The sequence below is a fragment of the Felis catus genome, chromosome C2, assembly GCF_018350175.1.
Source record: "Felis catus isolate Fca126 chromosome C2, F.catus_Fca126_mat1.0, whole genome shotgun sequence".
In the NCBI taxonomy this organism is placed as follows: domain Eukaryota; kingdom Metazoa; phylum Chordata; class Mammalia; order Carnivora; family Felidae; genus Felis; species Felis catus.
The window spans coordinates 61,991,870-62,006,345 of record NC_058376.1 but is presented as its reverse complement, the minus strand read 5'-3'; the positions used below and the strand labels follow the sequence as shown (position 1 = coordinate 62,006,345).

Sequence of the window (14,476 nt, the reverse complement as noted above, 5' to 3'; positions counted from 1 at the left end):
AGAGTTAAGGGGCTCTACGAGATCAACATGTCATCTCTAGGAGATGACAACCTAAGTGGCACAGGCAGAAATTGAGCCCACAACTCCTAATTTCTAATGCAGGTTTATACCTACTATGTACTGCGTGTTCTGCTATTTTTGGTACCCTTTAATATTAAGCAGATGTAGAACATTTACTTTTTAAGCTACCATTATGCTCCCCTAAGTGGTATTTTTCCTTATTAGGAATTCATTTCTTTTTATTTATTTATTTTAATCAGTGTTTTCTTTTTTTTAATGTTTATTTGTTTTTGAAAGAGCTAATGAGCACAAGAGCCGGGAGGAGGCAGAGAAACAGGGGGACAGAAGATCCAAAGCAGGCTCTGCACTGACAGCAGAAAGCCTTACGCGGGGCTCAGACTCACAAACCATGAGATCATGACCTGAGCCAAAGTCAGACACTTAGCTGACTGAGCCACCCAGGTGCCCCAGGAATTCATTTCTTTTTAAAGGAACTCATTCAAATGGAAGCCCAGAGAGGTCAAAGCATAAGCTTCAAAACATTGGTTCAAATCTAAACTCCATCAAATTCTGGCTATGTGAATTTGGACAAGTATTAACCCTCTGTATATCTGTCTTCTCATTTATAAACTAGGGTTAATAATCCTTACCTCCAACAGCTACTATTTGGATAAAAAGAACATCTAAAGCCTAGAAAAGTGCTAACACATGGTAAATGCTCACAAATTGAGACCTTTACTAAGAATTTTATTCTTTTTATATTATTATTCCAAAATTTAGGATGATTAAATAAATGATACTCTGTTTGCCAAGCCATTGTCATTGTCATCCTATTCATTCTAATCGAAAGACTCTTGTTATTAGTGATATAAGAAGAAGAAAGTCCTGGGGCACCTGGGTGGCTCAGTCAGTTAAGTGTCAACTCTTGGTGTCAACTCAGGTCATGATCTCATGGTTCATGAGATGGAGCCCCATGTCTGGCTCTGTGCTGACAGCATAGAACCTGCCTAGGATTCTCTCTCTCCCTCTCTCCCTGCCCCTTTCACACTTGCACGTGTGCTGTCTCTTTCTCTCAAAATAAATAAACATTAAAAAAAGAAAGTCCTTATTAACAGAATTTTTAAGTAATGAAAACTGGAAGAGTCCTTTGAAAATTGTAGGCTACTCTAAAATCACATAAAGGATTACAATGGACCTCTGTGCAGCATTTTTATTAAGCCACATTTATTTTTTATTATAATGATATTTTGAGCATGGACATTATTATTTTAACTACACCAGGCATGCTGCAATGTGATTTATAACAATTTTTCTTAGTCTCACCTATACAGGATTCATTACAAATGAATTTGAAATGTTCATTCCAATAAGCCATGAGTGAACAGACCTGTACCATTGTGTCATCTGAGAAATATTAGGAACAATGAGTTGTTCATACATTTATCATTATCTGTGAAGTTTTCTTGGTAGGAGAAATTTCCTAGATTTTCAAGGAGAGAAGCGAGTGTTTGGCCTTTGTAATTGACCAATGTCATCCTATCCCAAAATTAGTGCACTTAAAAGTGTTCAACCCTAATTCGCTGCCACTTTTCCCATGCTGGCATCTCTGAGGGGCTAATAAATAACTTACTACTTAGTTATTCAGGTTCTAAACAAATTGAGAAATAAGTAAAGATGTATGGAAGACTCAATGGCCCCCATTGTTAGAGATCAAGATGGGAAGATGTAGTACTTAGTGTGGACAACTTATTTCCCCAGTCATGGCAGCAGCCCTGGAATGGTGCAGGCCTACTCACCTGAGAGTAGGAAGGATACAGTCCTGGTAAGACTTTCTTGTGGAGAAGCAGAGGGGAGGCCCTGTTCCCTGCCAGAAGCTTGGTTGCAAAGGAAACAAGGAGAGAGAGGAGCTGAAGAAACCTCATTTATTCTTCCCAAATTTTTCACTCAAAATCATTTCTTCCTTCTGGGTCCCAGAGCAAGAAGTGAAATAAGCTCCCACCACACAGAAGGAAGCATCCAGGGCAAGGAAGAACTCTCCCACAAAACTGTACAGCTGGGACCTGCATCCCGGGTCCCATGGTGGAAGGTCTGGAAGCCATTTATCATGGCATTGTTACATTGAGGTGCCACAGCTATGAGTGCCAGAGGTGGAGGAAATGGACAGCGTGTAATTGGGCCCAGATTATGCTGGTTTAGCAAAAAGGTAGACATCATCAAGGGTTTGTCACTCATAGCAATGTGGCTCCAGAAACTCACAAACACTGGTTCAAACTCATTTTACAAACTGAGAAATTAAAGCAGTAGAATTACAAGCAAGATTATCTCTCTGGCCAGCATGCTGCAAACTGTGGAGGGAGTCACTGGCAGCTTAACAACCTGCTTCTGTGAAGAGGTGAGGATGGGAAACTAGCATTCATTCGTGGCCATCTATGTCTCTTCTGACATATCCTTTCTCAGAAGATGGCATCACTTAGATGCCTAAGCCAGAAACTTGGGTGTTACCTTTGACACTCCTCCTTTACATAGGTTCTTGTCATTTTTTTTTTTTTTTGAGAGGGGAAGGAGGGCCAGAGGAAGAGAATTTTAAACAGGCTGTACATGAGGTGCCTGGGTGGCTCAGTCAGATAAGCGTCCGACTTCTGCTCAGGTCCTGATCTCACAGTTTGTGGGTTCGAGCCACGCCATCGGGCTCTGTGCTGATGGCTCAGAGCCTGAAGCCTGCTTCGGCTTCTGTGTCTCCTTCTCTCTCTGCCCCTCCGCCAACTTGTGCTGTGTCTCTCTCTGTCTCTCAAAAATAAATAAATGTAAAAAAAAAAAATTTTTAAACAGGCTGTACGTTCAGCACAGAGCCTGACGTAGGGCGTGATCTCACAACCATGAGATCATGACCTGAGCCGAAATCAAGAGTCAGACACTTAACTGACTGAGCCACCCAGGCACCCCTATTCTTGTCAGTTCTGAGGCTCCATACCTTTCCATCGCAAATCTGCCCATTCTCGTCCAGCCCCTTTATCACAAACCTAGCGCAGGCTATCTTGGCTTCCTTCAGTAATCTTGAAGTGGACCTCCCTGCCTCTGGTTCCAGCATTATATAGATGAGGAAATTGAAGAAATGTTACTCTAGATAAAGTACTATCTTCTATAAGGAGGAAGGACAGTGAGGGATAGAACCTGGATTTGGGCTCACATCTATCAAACTCTAAATCTAAACTCTTAACCTCTATTCTATGCCCCATCTCTATACAAATACCTCCCCCACCAATACAACTACCACCAATTATTCCATTGTCTTTTTTAAATGTTTATTTATTTATTTTTGAGAGAGAGAGAGCCAGTGGGGGAGGGGCAGAGAGAGAGGGAGACACAGAATCCAAAGCAGGCTGCAAGCTGTCAGCACAGAGCCCAACGTGGGGTTCAAACCCACAGACCACGAGATCATGACCTGAGCTAAAGTCAGATGCTTAACCCACTGAGCCACCCAGGCGCCCCTCCATTTTCTTTTGAACTAATGGACTCTAATGATCTATATAACCAAACATAGAATGAAAGAATTGTAAATGGAATCTTGGGGATCCTTTTAAGCTAACTCCTTCTTTTAAAAGATGAGAAAGAAAAAGCTCAAACTGGTGCAGACACTTGTCCCGGCCACAGTTCTATTTAAGAGAAGAGTCAAAATCAGACCTCAGGTTTCCTGTTTCTGACTGTTCGTCCTGACTCCTAACCCATGGAACAGACAAATGAGTTACAATTTTGAAAGTTAGTAATTTAAGGGCTAAATGAGTTATGGGTAGGAAAATAGACTTAGGTCGTAATGATACCAACTGCCCATTTGTAAAGGATAGGCAGTTTTCACTAGAATTGGGTTTTTGTTTTGTTTTGTTTTTGTTTTTAAGCTGGAAGGGATACTATAGGTCATTAAAGTGTGGTTCCCTCATTTTATAGGTAATAAAACCAAGGCTCAGTAAGATAAAATGTGTGATGGGAGGGCCACACAACCAAACTGAAATTAAATTCCAGGACCCCTAGTTTCCAATCCAAGGTTCTTTTCTGCTCATCAGACTGCTTTTTTTGTGCCAAACAAAGTTGAGCAGGTAAGTCTAAAACAGAACAGCCACTACCACCCACTCTGGCACACCTGTCTGCACATGGGCTGGAGGTGCTTGTCTAACCATGCTTTAACTCCTCCTCTCTCTGGCAGTGATTTAAAGATGTCCAAGCTGATGTAAAAATGAACCGGGAGAGAAAACTGCACACTAACCTGATGCTTTTGTGCATCCTTTTTAACTAACAAGAGCAGAGTCTTCCATAGACGGGAAACTTGGAAAATAATTTTGAATATGAAGACAAAATTCAGAAATGAGTGAGCTGAACCAAGTGCTAAAGAGCAGAAATTTAAATGAATTTTGTGTTACTAGAGTTTTCTTTGCTAATTTCCCTAAGTAAGCTTTTTCCTCTACAAAGTCTAAACAGATTGTTCGGCTCTATTTTTGACTTGTGTGCACAGCCAGCCTACCATTTTCTGGCAGATGACCTTTGGACCGAAAACTACTTTTCTCCTTGAAGGTCCATAACCCGCACAAATACAACATCATCAAGCCCGGAGCTTGAGCCTACCATCCCAGCTCGGTCACACATCCCTGTAAACACTCATTCCGCCCTCTGAAGGACTGTTTGAAAGAATCGTGGCAAATTAGGATATCAGATGTGCTTCTGAGTTTATTTCAAGCCTGCTACACGTTTTGCAGACCCAGTTCGAAGCAGCACATACCAAGTGTACAACTGCCAGAGAGCACAGAAAACGGACACGCGGCAGGGTAGACCTCAAACTGCACACTCACACACAAAAGCACAATTTACTTGGGTCATGGCGATAAGGGAACTCTTAGGAGAAAAAAAGGTAATCATCTAACACAATTTTGTTCATTCGTGTGTTTGTTTTTCTGAATTCCTGCAACGATTATCAGGCTAAGCTTGGGTTGGGAGAATTTTAGCCCCCTATTACTTTCATCAAACTTCTTACCACCATCTCAAACTGTGACAATAATGACAATAATAATGAAGATGAACAAGAAAAACGCTCAGATTATATGTTTGAAATCCCAAGACCTTTAGTATCACCACTTAACTTATGAAAAGAAAAAAAATGATGTAAGTATTATAATCCATGGTTGAAATCATTGTTGGTCTATTGAAGGAGGGAGACAGAAATCCTATTCCATTGCCATAAAACCCTGTTAAGGGTCCCATTTAGGAAAAGCAAGTCCACAGTTTCATTAATCATCTCTCATTTTATTTAGTTTTCTAGTGATCAGTCCCATTCATTCAGGTGATCACAAAATTCTTGTAAATGAGGATTTTAAGACTTCCTTTCGTGCCGCTCTCCAATCAGATTGTCCTTTCTGATTCCTTCTTGCATGGAAATTCCACAGCACCCCCTGACTTTCATGTAAACTGTGCCCCCGTCTTTTCTCCAGATCCTCCCACTATCACAGAATCCAAGAGCAATGAAGCCACCACAGGACGGAAAGCTTCACTCAAATGCGAGGCCTCAGCAGTGCCTGCGCCTGACTTTGAGTGGTACCGGGATGACACCAGGTATGTGCCAAACGTGCCATGCCCCCGTTGTTCCACCAGGTGGTCCTAGGGACAGAACCTAGCCCCGCTGTAATTATGTGAGTCTATACTATTAGACTCTTCATTTTCTAAATCTCTTTATCAAGTGCTTAGAGGCCTGTAGTTCTTAACCCGAAGCCCCAGAGCATTCAAGTTACATGCAAAGAGTGAAGTAGCTGGCTTAATGGGTATTAAGCCACCTGTATGTCTTTCTGTATATCTCCACCTGTATGTCTTTCTTGCCTGGAGCAGAAGCCAAAGCTCAATGAAACTCATCCATTCTTAAGTCTTCTCTGTCGATAGACATCGGTTCTGATAATACAGAGTTGCGCGATTAAAATGAGAAATTGAGCAGGGAACAAGCTGTTATTACATTTCTCTCCATGTCCTCCAATATCATGATGAAAAAGGGATTGCTACACCAAGTCTTCATCAGTGTTTCTTTTTACTCTTCTGTTTTTGAACTCTTAGGATAAACAGTGCTAATGGCCTTGAGATTAAGAGCACGGAGGGCCAGTCCTCCCTGACGGTGACCAACGTCACTGAGGAGCACTATGGCAACTATACCTGCGTGGCTGCCAACAATCTGGGGGTCACCAATGCCAGCCTAGTCCTTTTCAGTAAGTATGCCAAAGTAGGGCCTGACTCGGGAGAATTCAGTCAAGTGAGTGCTCCCGTGGACAGCTTGAAAAGCATTCCTTTACCTCACCTTCAACCTTACCTATTAAAGGTAAACATACACAAAAATAAGAATCCAGTCACTGAAACAAAAACACAGGACTTCAATCCCTATGCATAGGGCAAGATTTACAAATCAAATAATGTTTCTATTTCCTGGCTTCCTTTTGATAACTGCCTTGTGGTTTTTTGTTGTTGTTGCTGGTTTGGGGGTTTTTTGTTTATTTTGTTTTTTGTTTGTTTTTTAGTTTTGTTTTTGCCTGGTTGATTTAACTGTAAGAATACTCAGAGAACAGAAATCTCTTTGGTGATGATCTTTTAAGGAACAGAGGTGATGTAAGATCCTGGAAAATAGATGACAGTTAAAAAATGGCACTGGTGAGAGTGATTGAAGAAGATATAGTCAGTGAGGATGGATAAGGTGCTGGGGGAAGGGAGAGGCTGGGAAAAGGAAGCGTATTTTTAACAACACAAGAGAAAGGTGGAATGAATGATTAAAACATCATATAAAATCTAAAAGAGGAAAAATGGTTGCAGAAATGTTTCCATATGACAGCAGGGAACATTACTTGTTTCACATATTTTTGGAAGAGATAAAATGGTGGGAGAGAGGAGCATCCACAGAGCAGAGAAGATCCTCAGGCCGACTGAGGAGGACTCAGTTGTTTTAACTTACTGGTGTTACTAGGAGAGCACACCTTGGACCCTTGCCCTTTAGCAGCTGTTAACCTTCAGGTATCTGACCCCCTGCCTGATGGCTACAAGCATAGACACAAATGCCCCTGAGAAACGGATGGGTGAAATTAGGAGAAGACGATACATTTGGATTAGAGAAATGTTTATAAGGATAAGTAAAACAAACACAAGAGTTAGTTAGCACATGCTCGACCAGAAAGTTTATTTGGACTAAAAGACAAAGTCCAAAAACTTTACTAGTATGATTTTGGAATAACAATCCACTAGGAATTTTTCTTCTGCACAGATTCAGTTGGAAAATCTAGAAATATTATGACTAAGAGAGATGTCTCTATCTTTCTTTATCTTAGATGAGCCTTCAAGGAAAAATATATATATATATATATTATATGTATAATATATATATAATATATATATGAGAAAAATCAATTTAAGTGAGAGTTCTCTTAAGATGCAGTATTAAAGCCATTTTCTAACTGCTCAAGACCCAACTCTTTAAAAAAAAAACAAAACACCACAAACTATGCTAAATTTGGCCTTCAATTTCTCACCCATAACTGCCATTGACTTCAGTCTATAACAGTTTGATGGGATACAGCTATACAAGTGCTTAAGTTTAAAATTCATATGAATTTTAATATGAAGTTTAAAATTCATATTGCTGTTTACTTGTCTCCAAGGACCAAACATCAGTGTTCTTTACTTCAGCTAGAGGCACCAATATCTCAAAACACTTGAGAAGATAATTATTAAGAAATGTAGTTACCTGTTTCACTCTTGACATCAGGGATTCCATAAGTGGGGGTGGTGGTGCAAACAGCCTCAACCCTGAATTTGGGATTCTGACATATCTAAGGTAACCTGGTTAAGTAGAACAACATACACTTAATAAGTTTTATAGGGGTTCGAAAAGAGAAAGTGGGACAACTGAATTAGTTAGAGAAAGTAAGCAACTATAATTTGCATTAAAGCATCTTCTCGTTGTATCCCATCCAGAGGAAGAAATGTGCTAATGATATATTTCAAATGATAAATAAAATGACACCTACTGACTGAGAGAGAGGAGGGTAAAGAGGATGGAAGGGTGGAATACTCCAGGAGGCATGGACTAGGTCAGAGATAATGGAGATACTGCTTGTCTGCTGGTGCCCGTGGTAACCTCAAGGCCTTTCATACCCTTGCCCTATGCATCAAAGTCCATTTAAAGGACTCAACCCAGTAAAATTAAGAAATGCCAAGACAAGAATCTTAGAGAATTTCTGTTTGTAAGCTGGAATCGCCTAATTATGCATGTGTATCGTAATCATATTGTCCCGATGACTTCACAGAAGCCACTTTCAATTACACGTTTGAGAAGTGCACAGCACAGTGATTAACGGGGCTCTACTTCCCCGCGGGCCCACACTGCCCTCCACAGAACACCCCCCCCTCCCCCAGGCACTAGCTCTGCGTTTAGCAGCATGTGCATCAGCGTGGAGTTCAGAGCTGATCTCCCACCTAATGGGGAAGTTAGGAGGCATAACGCTAAAAATTAGTGAACCTACTGCCTGCTTCCTTAGACCCAAGGCCTAAATGTGGATGGACATTTGGGGTTTGTTTTAATGTTCATTTTATTTTTGGGAGAGAGAGAGAGAAAGCAAGCTCAAGCAGGGGAGAGGAAGAGAGAGAGGGAGACACGGAATTCGAAGCAGGCTCCAGGCTCAGCGCTGTCAGCACAGACACAGAGCCCCGTGGGGGGCTCGAACTCAGGAGCCATGAGCCAGGAGGTCATGATCTGAGCAGAAGTCGAATGCTTAACCGGCTGAGCCACCCAGGCGCCCCTAAAGGGGAAGCTGTGCTTCTTACATACGGGAAGGGCACTTCTGCCTCGGCCACCCCTCCATGACCATTTAGTTTTGGGAGGCGCATTGCTACATCCTTCATTCCTTGAGAATACAGCTGTACCGCAGCCTATTTCACACAGGCAAGAGAGAGGGAGGAGGTGGGGAAAGGGGAAAAAAAAAGAAAGTACCTATGTGAACAGATTGCTCATTACTTAGACTCAAAGTAGATGGGTTTAATGGGTAGAAGGAAGACGCCGCTGGCAGAGGCACTTTTGCACAGAACGGGGTCAGGAGGGGAGCGAGGCCTGGGAGGGGAGGAGGGGAGCAAGGCTTGGGAGGGGAGGAGGGGCGGCTGCCAACCCTGACAGCACTGTGTGGGCAGCGGGGTGCTGTGCTGACCAGCCAGTCCAGAGCAGACCAGGCAGGTGGTGAGCTACTGCCCGCCAGAAAGAGGCAGCACGTAGAGCCGGAGCCCCTGAAGAGTTCGCGATGATCTGTCTTCATTGGTGCGTCAGCACATTTTCAGTGTCCACCACAGTGACACGTGCTGACTCTTTGCGCAGTGTCAATTTGCGGTCACTGATCCATCTTGTCCTCCACCACATGCGTACATATACTTCTCCACTCTATTCAAATATTGATCTTCAAGGGGGTCAAAATAATTGAAGGAAAGTGCAAGAATACATTGTATTCCTAGTAATTTTTTCCTAAGCTAGTGGAAGCATTCTTTTCTCATTTGTTCTGTTCTCCACACATTCTAGCATTGTTTGTCAAGGATCTGTACCACCTCAGTCTATATTATATCCAAGCTTAGATGTTTTTCTTCATCCTGGGCAAAGCGTTACATTGTATATTTTTTTCTGAACACATTCATCCCATGGGACAGTGTGTACAGGCAAATATTCAGCCCCTTAGTCCTCGTCAGCTATGGGGACATGCAGCGCCTAGAGGAAGACTTTGGCTTCTATTGATGCCAAGAGAAGGTCCATTGTCAGCATATGTAACATAGCAGATTCTGTGTTTCCACACCGATGACTACAATGCACCCACAGGGGAAACCTATCTTGTTTCGTGTTTACGTTGAGTTACTTTTAAAGCAATGGATGGGGAGGGAGGATGGGGTGGTGATTTTAATGTCATCACTTCTGATGAAGTGAATGTTTACAAGGTACTCTGAACATGTGCTAAACCCTTAACATACATAATCTCATTTAACTCTCAAATCCAGGCTCTAGATCAATGTGTTACCTAGACTGGTGTATGTGGAGAAAATGTTAGGAGATGTATCTTTTGTAGTCTGGAAGTGAGGAGCCATCTACTTTCTTTCTCCTTTTTTCACTTAATGAGGTCTCTCCATGACTAGATATTGTCATATCCCTTCCCACCTCACTGTTTCTGCCACCTCTCATTTCCATTTCCATTGACCCCCGTGGAATGGGTCCACTGGAGTAGTTAGATCATTGGTTAATCTTTGGCACAGTGAGATTCCTAACTCATATTCCAGCCTCGTGGTCAGCTTTTGACCCTAGGAATATTCCCACATGTTAAAGAATACTCCTACTGATCAATTACCTTCTATTTTAGAGAAATGTATTGATTGGTAAAGTATTGAAGCTATTAAGTACAAAAAAAATTAAAAATGCAAAGAAATCTACATTGAGCCATACCACATCAATGTGTAGAAGGTTTTCACATTCTCTTTTTATTTTAAAAGATAATTAACTTGTAAACCTATACTTGATTAAATCTCAAGTATTACCTAAGCAACCCAGCGCTGGAGAGAGCCCTTAAAATGAGCGCCTCCCCCGCTTGTTTAGAAACCATTTTAAGTTGTTATCTTGGGGGCCTGGAGTTTAAATATATACCACTTGGTGAAGTTAGTTAAGACTTGGCAAAGCCTCTTAACCAGCTACTTCTAGATGCCACATAATAAAACAGTGTGAGCAGCCATTTGAGCACTACCCTCATGTAGTTTGAAACACCGGCTGCAAACTTTAAAAGGGCTCTCTGTGGCTACTATAGGAAATAGATGGGCACTGGGACTAGATTTAGTTTCAAGAATAGGCATGGAATATGCTGACTTCCAGAAAGTTTACCGAACATCTGCAATACCCATTGGAAAAGAAAAGAAAATCATATCTGGGTTAACAAATTACCTCTCTATATACACCTTACAATCAGCTCTAGCCTTTGCCATTTAAGTGCTTTTATATCAGAGGTTTTCCTTGTGAAGTGTAATGCCCCCACTTAACAGTTTCTCATTGGTGTCCCAACAGAATCAACCAATAACACACACGTACATACACACACATATGCACACACACGTACATTTGGCAGATAAGAAACCAAAGATCAGAGTCAAGGGACTTACTAAGAGCCACAGCCTCTAGTTCTGGGGTCAGCCTTAGGGCTCTGTTCCTCAAACCTTCCAAAATAGCTGCTTAGCAATGCTGACCTCCCCCAAATATTAGCAACCAAAAGACAAAGCACATAGCACCAAAGTTTCTGTCCTCCCCTACTTTTGATTATCAAAAGTCAAAGAATTTCTTCTTCATTTTAAGTGATGTCGCTTCACTTTACACTCGAACAAGAGCCTACAAACCATGGCAAAATTATAAAATGCAGCAGAGAGATGGGGGAGGAATAAGGATAAAAAGCTGGGACTGGGAAGCGTCTAAAGAATAAGTCAGTAGGGTGGAATTCAAGAATGAGAGTAACTAATGGGGCGTGATAGGGATAAGATGATGATAACAGGGTGGAGCTAAGATGATAATAACAAGCTGGGAACCAAGGAGGGTGGGTGAGATGATTTTAGCAATACAAATGGTCTTGTGGAAAGGAGGGCAGAGTGCATTTACCCAGCTGTGAACAGTGTGATGAGAAAATATTAAGCTGAGTCATTTAAACAGTCTGAATAATAATAGTGATAATAAAAAATAAAGTACAGTGGATAGAGTATAGTATGGGACAGTAGTCTCCAACTGCTACATAAATGCTGAAAGCAGTTTAGCTATTTAATTTCAAAGCTGAAAACTTAATACCAAATAACCAGTGGAGGTTTAAACCATTTTTCTACTTGACACTTGTGTAACTAAGACACAGTTGTTTGCCGCGCTACTATTGACCTGTTCTATCTTAATGCACTTAGCAAACTTTGGCATTTAAGTTACAACTTTCAGGCAAGCTAGAGAAAGGCTCACTCTACAAGGAGTCAGGGTTTCCTTGGCATCCAGATGTATTGAGTGTCCAAATTCCAGGCAAAATCTACTCTTTCTAGACATGTGGTACAAGATGGCAGGCAGGTCAAATTTGAATATGCACATGTGCTTTTCTCTTTATGGTTTTGGTTTTTGTTTACTTCAATTTATCATTAGTCTTTATTTAACCAAATGGCTGGGAGGAATGTAAAGTGTGTGCTAATTATGTTGCATTATAGGGTTTAGGGGCAGTAGTAATGCATCCTAGTCCTAATACACCATTCTACCTTTCTGAAAGAGCCTCAGAGGAGGATTTAGAGTTGCACCTGGGGTTTTGATAAGATAAATACAGGATGCCTAAAGCCTGAGCTCTGTCAGCACATTCAACTTATGATCAGCAGCTTGGGGATGGGACTGTGAGGGACACATAAGCTCAAACCTATGTGTCCAAAAGAACACTTTTCTTACTCCATGGGATGTATCATCAAGTAAATTTGATTGGTTGATCAAATTTCAGGTGAGATTGTATTATTACAAGAGAGTGGTATTAAAGAAAAGACAGAATGAAATAATACCATGCCAATTTACTTATTTCCTTGGCATTACTCTTGCACTGGTATTAGAAGTGTGGAAATAGAAACCTGAGGGAAAAGTTGAATTAGTATTTCCCAAATAAATTTTCCACATACTTGGCTAAAGCTGATATGAGCTGTAGGGCTTAGGGAGAGGAAAGGAGTCCTTAGCTATCATGGGTCCATCTGTCCTGAGTAAAGAGACCAGAACCAGGACGCGAAGATGCATGACTGACTGTGATCACTGCTAATTTAAATACCTTCAACCCAGCCCTCCAGAAAAATTGTAATTTTGGTAGTGAGGTTTTTTTCAGTGTAGGGTAGGATCCTGTTTGTAGGGTTACCACAATAAGATGTCGTTTCCTACTCTAATTTTTTTAAAGCTTTGGATTTAAAATTTTACCAATAACTTTCTGATAATTTAGTGTTGGCAGGAAGAACAGACAAATGCTTTATAGGAGATACTATCCTATAGGCATGGAAATTTATCTGCTCTATAATTATCTGAGTAGCTAAGCATGAGTAAGATATAAATATACAGATAGATCTATATAAACTCTCCATGATGCTTACTATTTTTTCCCCTTTAGAGCGTGTTTCACCCACAATCCCCCATCCCATTCAAGGTCAGTATGATTTTTATGACTGTAGTTCTGTTGCTGGGTCATTCTCCATCATCCATAATGTGCAAAACACACAAAGGGGGATACATATTCACAACATTCACATACAATAGAAACCTTTTTTTTTCTTTAAACCTTCAAAAGAAAGTTGATCAATTGTCCCCACACCAGTTGATAGACATGTAACAGATTCTTTATCTGACTTAAGTAGGTGAGTAGCTGGGGAGATGCTAAGCTCAGAAAGCAATTCTCTCTTCAATTAATATGTGTTACAGGTAACTATGAACTCACATATTTGGAACACAGCCAGTTAAGTTCTGTAGCTCATAAAAATATGAATCCTCTAACTGACCACCCACACATTTGGAGGCTTATACAATCCGAATCTCAAGTCATTGGTATTACTTAAAAAATGAATTTATCTACTACTGCCAAAGTTTGAACTCAACCAGATTACAAGGACATTAACTTTTCTTAAAATTGTGGCCAGTGCGGGGGCTTTTCCTTTTAAACATAGCTATTTTAGAAAGCACAAATGAAAAAATAAGGTAGTCATTCTGTATTCCTTTTCATAAAACTTTCTCCACACCCAAATTAAATTTTGCCTCCTACATCACATTTAGATGCAAGTTGCAGCCCCAGCCTTCTAGCTTAAGGCTATTTAAAGGCAAATTGGCAAATAAAATTAAAACAATACAAAAAAATCTGAAATGAAACCAACCTACCATTGAAATTAAATTCCAGAAAAGTGATTTGCAAATAACACTCAAAGACCTGAGAAAAAATGGAAAGTAGGCCATGCGGGGCCTCGTGTGGAAAAAATAAATCCAATTAAACAAGATTATTGTATACACTATAAAAGAAATGTGCTCAGAATTAAAGGTAGAAAGCTGCTGTTTTATAAGTTTGAAGACAGATCATGTTTCATTAACACTCATCCAAACTAAAAATTAGGCCAAAATTGGGTGAGGATATTCAGAGTGTCAATAATGTTATGTTTTGCATATGTATGTATTCACATATATGCAAACTTATTTTAATTATATTTGCAATGAGAATTGCAGGGTTTCAAGGATCAACTAGACAGCTTAATAAAAAAGTTGCTCTTAAATTTTAAGAAGGGTCCAAACTATTTATAGAAGAACTCTGTTGAATAAAATCCTTCCTTAAAACATTAATGAAATCTGTTTCTTATCCCAACTACTAAAAATAAGACTTAAAATGTGCCTGTTTTTTAGACTTGACATGAAACTTAGTGTTCATGGAAAATATCC

The 14,476-nt window shown here is 40.5% G+C and overlaps 1 protein-coding gene across 5 annotated transcripts in view; it reads left to right on the top strand.

The window, feature by feature from the left end:
- The window catches only part of LSAMP (limbic system associated membrane protein), a 655,616-nt gene that overhangs the window by 610,529 nt on the left and 30,611 nt on the right, over positions 1-14,476 (top strand). For 4 of the 5 annotated variants that reach the window (XM_006936060.5, XM_023260151.2, XM_023260152.2 and 1 more), the window contains exons 5-7: positions 5,475-5,595; positions 6,085-6,233; positions 13,170-13,205. In XM_006936060.5, coding sequence (XP_006936122.2) covers positions 5,475-5,595; positions 6,085-6,233; positions 13,170-13,205 — 306 coding nt within the window. The remainder of the gene's footprint in view (positions 1-5,474; positions 5,596-6,084; positions 6,234-13,169; positions 13,206-14,476) is intronic. The other variant, XM_003991647.6, reaches the window with a different exon arrangement.